At 44.5% G+C, this 11,185-nt stretch overlaps 1 protein-coding gene across 2 annotated transcripts in view; it reads right to left on the bottom strand.

The window, feature by feature from the left end:
* Positions 1-10,736, bottom strand: part of STAT2 (signal transducer and activator of transcription 2) — a 142,855-nt gene extending 132,119 nt beyond the window's left edge. Inside the window, exons 1-2 of one of the 2 annotated variants that reach the window (XM_040425607.1) lie at positions 10,582-10,736; positions 726-881 (exon numbers count right to left, since the gene is read on the bottom strand). In XM_040425607.1, coding sequence (XP_040281541.1) covers positions 726-856 — 131 coding nt within the window. In that variant the 5' untranslated portion in view covers positions 857-881; positions 10,582-10,736. Of the gene's footprint in view, positions 1-725; positions 882-1,263; positions 1,464-10,581 lie in introns of those variants that run through there. The other variant, XM_040425608.1, reaches the window with a different exon arrangement.
* Positions 10,737-11,185: the final 449 nt, after the last annotated feature.

Genomic DNA, 11,185 nt, shown 5'->3' on the forward strand with positions numbered 1-11,185 from the left:
TATGTATCAAATCGTTTTTTTTACACAATAAAAGCACACAGAGCTATGGGGACTGGACATTGCGGATGTGCTAGCGGCCATCTAGCAACCCATGTCCTCAGCTCTATACACAAAATCCCGGTGACTGGTTCCCTTTAAGCTTGTAATGCTTTATATCAACACTGCGTATATTCATTTGCATGTATCATTGTGTTTATTTACTTATATATGTTTATAACCTTGTAACCAATAAATCTGCATATTTTTATAATACCTGTGTATTATTGTCATTAACGTAATCTCACGTCAAAAGAACTTATTTATCTGAGGAAATAGTCAGACTCAGATGTGAATTGTATCGATTAGTTTGTCTACAATTCCCCAGGTCATGATTTTAAGAATTTATGACAAATTTAATTTAAAATTTTTTTTAATGGTTAATTATTTTTATGACCATAATTATTAATTCTTAATTGAATTATTACTTCCCAACAGTTTTTACCAAATGCATGGTTGGACAGGTCCTACAACATCAAGTCTGTAAACAATCTAGTGACAGATTCCAATTAGGTGGTTACCATGAGACTAAAAAGCGTTCCTGATTGATAAATTAGGCCGTGCACCCAACGGGGACAGAGAACTATGTAAGTGCTTTATGTACAGCACTATGGCATATGTTGGAGCTACAAAAATACTGGATGATAACATAAATGGTACTAAATGTCCATATATCAACTCTTTCTCACCAGTCTTGTGATTCCAGCCAGTGAGCTAGGTACTGTCGCACCTCCACAGGAAGAATTTCCTGGCTGTAGACATTATGGACTTCCTCTTGGAATACATCCGGTAGCTTCAAAATGGCTTCCCACTGACTCATCTTGTGTCCAGAAGCTGAAGTCTCACTGAAAAAAGAAGGAGAACCATGTACATGAGAACTCTTTCCCAACACCACACTGAAGATCATTGACTTCTTCTAGTGCATGAGGCCATGGAGATACCGTAAGACCATAGTCACTTTACCATGAAACCTTCTGCAACTTCTGTAACATCCCTGTGCTTCAATTTCTTACCCTCATCAAGATATCTAATTGCTATGTAAAGCATTACAGTACAATACTACATGGAGTGATCCAAAATCTCATCCACGTGCAGCACAATGACTCTGCACAGAAATTGACCTGCGGTTTGGATTTTTAGTCAATCTCCGCTTTGGATTTTCACCGCAGGTTTCATCCTCTTCAATAAAAAAAAGAATAAAAATAAATATTAAAAAAAAAAGGTTACCACTGCGTTTTTAAATCTGATGGCGTCGCAGACCTCCGTGTGAGGTGGGCTCGATTCACATCAAACAGCAATTAATTCATCGATGGGGTCGCGCTGCCTCACATAGGCATATAACTTCTGGGTGATGGTAGGGATATGGTGGTTTTTTCTAGTGCAGCCGAACACCTGCGTTCCAACAGAGGATAGTTCTTGCCACAAACGACCCTTTTGTAGATATTAGAGGTTGGAGCACATAGCGAAGGTCCACCAATTTTCCATATAACAATAGGTTTTATTATACTCACAAAAGTATAACATCAACAGACATCTGAACAAATTCCCCCGTATTCACAAGACCGCCCGACCCAGGTTTCGCCAGAATAGCTTCATCAGGAGCGGATGTTACACCCACACTTGGGCGTTCTCTTTATATGGGTCAGGGATAACAGAAAGGCGTACTCCTCCCACCCCCTTTAATACAAAATAACTATATCATAATGCCTTATAAAAGATTTAAAAACCTATAGAAAGCACTTCTTATTATAAAAACATTTAAGCTATAATAAAACTCCGCAATAAATAGTGGGACTTTACCTGTATTATACTCCTATTCTATCACAAATAATAAAACTTCGCCACCATATTATCTTTCATATATTCAGGCTTTTTTTTCTGGCGGAACGCGCCGGAACGGCGTTCCACCACCTAATTTCGCCGACTCGCCCCGCCCCCCTCCTTTAGTTACTGGGCCCAGCCGGCCCGCTGCTAGTGGCGTCGCTAGAAGGGTGCGAGGGGGGGCAATTGCCCCCCCTATGTTGTTCTTTGCCCCCCCCCCCGCTGATTCTCCCAGGTGAATACTAATGAGCGCTTCCATTATGGAAGCGCTCATTAGTGTACCGAAGGACCAGGAAGTTGTGAACGCTCTGTACTTACCACTTCCTGGTCCTCGGCTGTCGGCTGTGCAGGGCTGCGCACAGCGTGAGGGCGCTCTGTGACCTCACGCTGTGCGCGCCAGTTCAGAGCACAGTCGACTGAGGAGAAAGAAAATTGCAGGCAGCATCCGTCCAGGAGCAGGAGAGGTAAGTGTTTTTTTATTTTATAAAAAATGTGGCTCCTGGGGGCATAATGGAGGCTAATTGGAGGCATATGGGGGCTAATTGGAGGCATATGGGGGCTAATTGGAGGCATATGGGGGCTAATTGGAGGCATAATTGCTTATAATGGGGGCTAATTAGGCATAAGGGCTGATATGGGGCTAATGAGAGGCATGTGGGCTGATATGGGGGTGATAAGAGGCATAATGGGGGCTAATAAGAGGAATAATGTGGGCTAATGAGGCATAAGGGCTTATAATGGGGGCTAATGAGGCATAAGGGCTGATATGGGAGTGATGGGAGGCATAATGAGGGCTAATGAGAGGCATAATGTGTCATCCACAGATGCCCCCATAACAGTGTGTCTTCCACAGATCCACCATAACAGTGCGCCTGCGCACTGACGAGAGACAGAAAGAAGGGGAAAGAATCAGCGGAAGCAAGCAGAGGACGGCACAGCAGACGACTGAACAGCTTCTTTTGTAAGTAAATTGTTTTATTATAAATGTATCCCTGCATACCGCAATTCTCTCATATTTTGTAATCTTATTTATATATACTTATTTTGTTTTTGCCCCCCCCCCCATTTTTGACTGTGGTATCTTTGTGCCCCCCCATATATATTGTTCCTAGAGTCGCCACTGCCGCGGGCACTGGCAGCCTGGCTGTCACGACCGTCACTGTAAATTTTACTTGCATCCCTGTTCTCTAAAGATGCGGTCCTAGGGGTGGGTAGGGGCGTGGCCAGGGGAGGGGGGGTGAGTTCCACCACCTTTTCTCTGAGAAAAAAAGCCCTGGCTATATCACAATCCTCGTAATAAAGCAGCCTCTTTAAACAGCCCTCCAAGCACCTAACATAAAGGGGGATACACATCGCCGCATTGTCAGTGATATATCCTTCATAAATAAAATTTCCAACAGCTTAATTTTTTTTTAAATAAAACATTTATCCACCAATTTATTAACCAATAAGGCTCTAAATATGTGTATTATCACCCAATGCGGCGATGTGTATCCCCCTTTATGTTAGGTGCTTGGGAGGGCTGTTTAAAAAGAGGCTGCTTTATTACGAGGATTGCGATATAGGAAAGATAATATGGTGGCGAAGTTTTATTATTTGTGAATAGAATATGAGTATAATACCGGTAAAGTCCCACTATTTATTGTGGATATTTATTATAGATTAAATGTTTTTATAATAAGAAGTGCTTTCTATAGGTTTTTAAATCTTTTATAAGGCATTATGATATGGGTATTTTGTATTGAAGGGGGTGGGAGGAGTACGCCTTTCTGTCATCCCTGACCCATATAAAGAGAACGCCCAAGTGTGGGTGTAACATCCGCTCCTGATGAAGCTATTCTGGCGAAACCTGGGTCGGGCGGTCTTGTGAATACGGGGGAATTTGTTCAGATGTCTGTTGATGTTATACTTTTGTGAGTATAATAAAACCTATTGTTATATGGAAAATTGGTGGACCTTCACTATGTGCTCCAACCTCTAATATCCACAGAAGGGTCGTTTGTGGCAAGAACTATCCTCTGTTGGAACGCAGGTGTTCGGCTGCACTAGAAAAAAACACCATATCCCTACCGTCACTCAGAAGTTATATGCCTATGTGAGGCAGCGCGACTCCATCGATGAATTCATTCTCTTCAATGTAGAAAGGCAAAATCCATTGCTGCATGTGCGGTGGACACATCCGTGGTGTCTGGGCCTACCCTCATAGTATACGTCTCATGTATCCTGTTCAGACAGGACTGAAGAGGAGGCAAGAAGGGGAGAGGTAAAATCCAGGTGTCTAATCTGCAGTTTGTGTTAAAGGCCTGCACTGCTGAGAAACATGATGTCTTAAAGGGGTTGTATGAGTTCAGACCAGAACCCAAACATATCCCCTTCTTCCCCCACGACAAAGAAATGCTCCGATGCTCATATCAGAGGGGCTGCTTGGATGAAAATGGGGATATGTCCGGGTTCAGCTTAGAACCCGGACAATCCCTTTAATGTATTCAAATGAGCCTCTAGGAGCACCAGGGGCGTTGCTGTTGCACCTAGAGGCTCTGCTTTCTCTACAACTGCCACATCCTCTCCACTTTAACCACTTCCCGCAACTGTAACGCCGAAAGGCGTCATTGCGGCGGCTCCCCCAGGCTACGCTAACGCCGATTGGCGTCATCTCGCGTGAGCCGAGATTTCCTGTGAACGCGCGCACACAGGCGCGCGCGCTCAAAGGATCGGAAGGTAAGCGAGTGGATCTCCAGCCTGCCAGCGGCGATCGTTCGCTGGCAGGCTGGAGATGTGATTTTTTAAACCCCTAACAGGTATATTAGACGCTGTTTTGATAACAGCGTCTAATATACCTGCTACCTGGTCCTCTGGTGGTCCCTTTTGTTTGGATCGACCACCAGAGGACACAGGCAGCTCAGTAAAGTAGCACCAAACACCACTACACTACACTACACCCCCCCTGTCACTTATTAACCCCTTATGAACCACTGATCACCCCTGATCACCCCATATAGACTCCCTGATCACCCCCCCTATCATTGATCACCCCCCTGTCATTGATCACCCCCCTGTAAGGCTCCATTCAGAGGTCCGTATGATTTTTACGGATCCACTGATACATGGATCGGATCCGCAAAACACATACGGACGTCTGAATGGAGCCTTACAGTGGGGTGATCAATGACGGGGGTGATCACCCCATATAGACTCCCTGATCACCCCCCTGTCATTGATCACCCCCCTGTCATTGATCACTCCCCTGTAAGGCTCCATTCAGACGTCCGTATGTTTTTTACAGATCCACGGATACATGGATCGGATCCGCAAAACACATACAGACATCTGAATGCAGCCTTACAGGGGGGTGATTAATGACACGGGGGTGATCACCCCATATAGACTCCCTGATCATCCCCCTGTCATTGATCACCCCCCTGTCATTAATCACCCCTCTGTAAGGCTGCATTCAGATGTCCGTATGTTTTTTACGGATCCACGGATACATGGATCGGATCCGCAAAACACATACCGACATCTGAATGGAGCCTTATAGGGGGGTGATCAATGACAGGGGGGTGATCACCCCATATAGACTCCCTGATCACCCCCCTGTCATTGATCACCCCCCTGTCATTGATCACCCCCCTGTAAGGCTCCATTCAGACATTTTTTTGGCCCAAGTTAGCGGAAATATTTTTTTTTATTATTACAAAGTCTCATATTCCACTAACTTGTGTCAAAAAATAAAATCTCACATGAACTCACCATACCCCTCACGGAATCCAAATGCGTAAAAATTTTTAGACATTTATATTCCAGACTTCTTCTCACGCTTTAGGGCCCCTAGAATGCCAGGGCAGTATAAATACCCCACATGTGACCCCATTTCGGAAAGTAGACACCCCAAGGTATTCCGTGAGGGGCATATTGAGTCCATGAAAGATTGAAATTTTTGTCCCAAGTTAGCGGAAAGGGAGACTTTGTGAGAAAAAAATAAATAAAATCAATTTCCGCTAACTTGTGCCAAAAAAAATAAAAATCTATGAACTCGCCATGCCCCTCATTGAATACCTTGGGGTGTCTTCTTTCCAAAATGGGGTCACATGTGGGGTATTTATACTGCCCAGGCATTTTAGGGGCCCTAAAGCGTGAGAAGAGGTCTGGGATCCAAATGTCTAAAAATGCCCTCCTAAAAGGAATTTGGGCCCCTTTGCGCATCTAGGCTGCAAAAAAGTGTCACACAAGACACCCCAAAACACATTGCCCAACTTCTCCTGAGTACGGCGATACCACATGTGTGACACTTTTTTGCAGCCTAGGTGGGCAAAGGGGCCCACATTCCAAAGAGCACCTTTAGGATTTCACAGGATTTCACAGGGCATTTTTTACACATTTTGATTTCAAACTACTTCTCACGCATTAGGTCCCCTAAAATGCCAGGGCAGTATAAATACCCCACAAGTGACCCTGGCATTTTAGGGGCCCTAAAGCGTGAGAAGAAGTCTGGGATCCAAATGTCTAAAAATGCCCTCATAAAAGGAATGTGGGCCCCTTTGCGCATCTAGGCTGCAAAAAAGTGTCACACATCAGGTATCGCTGTACTCAGGAGAAGTTGGGCAATGTGTTTTGGGGTGTCATTTTACATATACCCATGCTGGGTGAGATAAATATCTTGGTCAAATGCCAACTTTGTATAAAAAAATGGGGAAAGTTGTCTTTTGCCGAGATATTTCTCTCACCCAGCATGAGTATATCTAAAAAGACACCCCAAAACACATTGCCCAACTTCTCCTGAATACGGCGATACCACATGTGTGACACTTTTTTGCAGCCTAGGTGGGCAAAGGGGCCCACATTCCAAAGAGCACCTTTAGGATTTCACAGGTCATTTACCTACTTACCACACATTAGGGCCCCTAGAATGCCAGGGCAGTATAACTACCCCACAAGTGACCCCATTTTGGAAAGAAGACACCCCAAGGTATTCTGTGAGGGGCATGGCGAGTTCCTAGAATTTTTTATTTTTTGTCACAAGTTAGCGGAAAATTATGATTTTTTTTTATTTTTTATTTTTCTTACAAAGTCTCATATTCCACTAACTTGTGACAAAAAATAAAAACTTCCATGAACTCACTATGCCCATCACGAAATACCTTGGGGTGTCTTCTTTCCAAAATGGGGTCACTTGTAGGGTAGTTATACTGCCCTGGCATTCTAGGGGCCCAAATGTGTGGAAAGAAGTTTGAAATCAAAATGTGTAAAAAATGACCGGTGAAATCCGAAAGGGGCTCTTTGGAATATGGGCCCCTTTGCCCACCTAGGCTGCAAAAAAGTGTCACACATCTGGTATCTCCGTACTCAGGAGAAGTTGGGGAATGTGTTTTGGGGTGTCATTTTACATATACCCATGCTGGGTGAGAGAAATATCTTGGCAAAAGACAACTTTTCCCATTTTTTTATACAAAGTTGGCATTTGACCAAGATATTTATCTCACCCAGCATGGGTATATGTAAAATGACACCCCAAAACACATTGCCCAACTTCTCCTGAATACGGCGATACCACATGTGTGGCACTTTTTTGCAGCCTAGGTGGGCAAAGGGGCCCACATTTCAAAGAGCACCTTTCGGATTTCACCGGTCATTTTTTACACATTTTGATTTCAAACTACTTACCACACATTTGGGCCCCTAGAATGCCAGGGCAGTATAACTACCCCACAAGTGACCCCATTTTGGAAAGAAGACACCCCAAGGTATTCGCTGATGGGCATAGTGAGTTCATAGAAGTTTTTATTTTTTGTCACAAGTTAGTGGAATATCATCCACTAACTTGTGACAAAAAATAAAAAGTTCTATGAACTCACTATGCCCATCAGCGAATACCTTAGGGTGTCTACTTTCCGAAATGGGGTCATTTGTGGGGTGTTTGTACTGTCTGGCCATTGTAGAACCTCAGGAAACATGACAGGTGCTCAGAAAGTCAGAGCTGGTTCAAAAAGCGGTAATTCACATTTTTGTACCATAGTTTGTAAACGCTATAACTTTTACCCTAACCATTTTTTTTTATCAAAGACATGTAGAACAATAAATTTAGAGAAAAATGTATATATGGATGTCGTTTTTTTGCAAAATTTTGCAACTGAAAGTGAAAAATGTCATTTTTTTGCAAAAAAATCGTTAAATTTTGATTAATAACAAAAAATGTCAGCAGCAATGAAATACCACCAAATGAAAGCTCTATTAGTGAGAAGAAAAGGAGGTAAAATTCATTTGGGTGGTAAGTTGCATGACCGAGCAATAAACCTCTAAAGTTGTGAAGTGCCGATTTGTAAAAAAGGGCCTGGACACTAGGGGGGTATAAACCTGTGGTCCTTAAGTGGTTAATTGACAGGACCAGATAGTCAAAACATCATAACACCTGAGCCTGTCAATCAAAGAGCAGAGAGAGCAGAGCCTCTAGGTGTAATGGCAACGCCCCTCATTTGCACATATATAAACCATCATATTTCTCAGCAATGCGGTCACATATGAACATGGGACCAACACAGATGTCTTCAGCTGCCAAGTGCCAGTTTCATAGGTACAAATCTGCTGACAGATGCCCTGGGAGGTCTAGGATCTGTATGTAGGGGTCTGGTGTAGGCCTCTATTTCTTTCAGGGGGCTAATCTGGGGTGTAGTATTTATTTAGGGTGTCTGGTTAGGATCGCAGGGGGTCGTATGCACTCTTTGGTTAAGGGAAGACAGTTTGTGCCCTTTTCAGAATCTGGCAGGCATGGCGTATATACAGTCCTGATCAAAAGTTTAAGACCACTTGAAAAATGGCAAAAAATCATATTTTACATTGTTGGATCTTAACAAGGTTCCAATTAGAGCTTCAACATGCAACAAGAAGAAATGAGAGTGAGACAAAACATTTTTTTGAGCATTCAATTAATTGAAAATAACGATTAAACTGAAACAGGCTGTTTTTCAGCTGATCTAAATTTTAGGACCACATGCCTTTAAAAGCCAAATCCGTGCAAAGATGTGGATTCATTGTCATTTTCTGTCAGGTAGTCACACGTTGTGATGGAAAAGGCAAAAAAACTCCCCCTTTTTGAAGGTGGTCGGGTTGTTGAACTGCATAAGCAGGGTCTCTCACAGCGCGCCATCGCTGCTGAGGTGGGACGCAGTAAGACAGTCATCTGGAATTTCTTAAATGATCCTGAGGGTTATGGAACAAAAAAAGTCAAGTGAAAGACCCAAAAAAATGTCATCAGCACTGAGCCGGAGGATCCAATTGGCTGTCCGTCAGGACACTGGACGATCCTCGACCCAAATTAAGGTCCTTACTGGTGCTGACTGCAGCCCCATAACCATCAGACGGCATCTGAGACTGAAGGGCTTCAAAAACAAAAAACGTCTTCAAAGACCTCTTCTCCTTGAACGCCACAGAACTGCTGGTTTGGACTTTGCAAGAGAGCACCAAACATGGGACATTCAAAGGTGGAAGAAAGTTTTATTCTCTTATGAGAAAAAAATGTAACCTTGATGGTTTCCAACGTTACTGGCATGACAAGCGGATCCCACCTGAGATGTTATCTACGCGCCACAGTGGAGGGGGCGCCATAATGGTCTGGGGTGCTTTTTCCCTTCAGTGGAACAATGGAGCTTCAGGAAGTGCAGGGGCGTCAAACGGCCGCTGGCTATGTCCAGATGTTGCAGAGAGCATTCCTCATGACTGAGGGCCCTCGTCTGTGTGATAACGACTGGGTATTTCAACAGGACAAGGCTACAGTACACAATGCCCGCAGGACAAGGGACTTCTTCCAGGAGAATAACATCACTCTTTTGGCCCATCCTGCGTGTTCCCCTGATCTAAATCCAATTGAGAACCTTTGGGGATGGATGGCAAGGGAAGTTTACAAAAATGGACAACAGTTCCAGACAGTAGATGGCCTTTGTGCGGTCGTCTTCACCACTTGAAGAAATGTTCCCACTCACCTCATGGAAACGCTTGCATCAAGCATGCCGAAACAATAACGGCGGAGCTACTCATTACTGAGTTCATGTTTGGAAGTTGGATTTCTGTTTTTGGGGGGGTTTAGTTTTTTTTTGGAGGTGTGGTCCTAAACGTTTCAGTTTATTCGTTGTTTTCATTAAATTGAATGCTCAAAAAATGTTTTGTCTCACTCCCATTTCTTCTTGTTGCATGTTGAAGCTCTACTTGGAACCTTGTTAAGATCCAGCCATGCTAAATAGGATTTTTTTGCCATAAACCTTTGATCAGGACTGTATCTGGAGAGTCTCCAGCCGTAAACCTCTGGTGTCCGACGTATTCTGGATCCGGAAACTACTGTTTTCTATACCAGACATTCACTGCTGATGGGAAGCTAGCCCAGGAGATAGCAGCATTATTCTGTTTTGCTGTGGCAGCAGGAAGTGAGGCTGTCAGCTGTCCCTTCTGACACATTTATTGTGCTGCAGTCTTATCAATGACTAGGCCACTGCTGTCCAGCTGCACAACTGCTGACAGTGCAAGCCCTAGGAATATGGAGTCATAAGAAACTGTCATTGCATTCTGATGCCACTGTCGCGCAAAGCAAAAAAAAAAAAAAAAAGGGTCGCATCCAAACTGCGCGACAGACAAAGTGCGCAACCCCCAAGCACCAGCGTCTATAAAACCCGTACTATAAAGCGCTCTCACGGCAGAACACGTGACACACGGGGGGCAATAGCAGAAGAATAACATTACCGCACGCATCCAGCAGCGAGCCTCCTCACTCCTGGGAAAGAGCAGCCGGTGTCATTCCAGGAGCGCAGACTCGGTCACCAGCTGCCATTGGTGGGGACGGACGTCAATCTCGGACAGCAGCCAGTCAGTATACACCTGATGGGGACAGGGTATTGTCACAAGCCCCGCCCCTCTAGATGACCGTTGCTAGTGATTGGTTACTTGAGAGTAGGCGGGCATAATACCTTGTTAGGGGCGGGGCATAAGCAAGTTTCTATCCGATTTCCCAGGTTTTACGTCAGAATCAGGGTGTGGCCTGTGTGTGCACGTGGTGCGCTGCTGGTGACGCTGACTGTTCTGGGCTGAAGAACCTGTTACCCGAGGCGGCGTTTAGTTATTTCTAAGGCTACTTTCACACTTGCGGCAGACTGATCCGTCAAACAGTTCCGGCGCCGGAATTGGCCACCGGATCCGACAAAACGCATACCGCCGCACAGTTTTACTGCAACGGATCCGTCCTTCCGTCGACTGTTAGAAAAGCCGGATCCGTCGTTCAGTTTCCTTCAGTCGTCAATTTTCGACGGATCCGTCCGTCGGATCCGTCTAAAAAGCTGATCCGTCTATT

This window comes from Bufo bufo, chromosome 3, assembly GCF_905171765.1.
Source record: "Bufo bufo chromosome 3, aBufBuf1.1, whole genome shotgun sequence".
Classification (NCBI taxonomy): domain Eukaryota; kingdom Metazoa; phylum Chordata; class Amphibia; order Anura; family Bufonidae; genus Bufo; species Bufo bufo.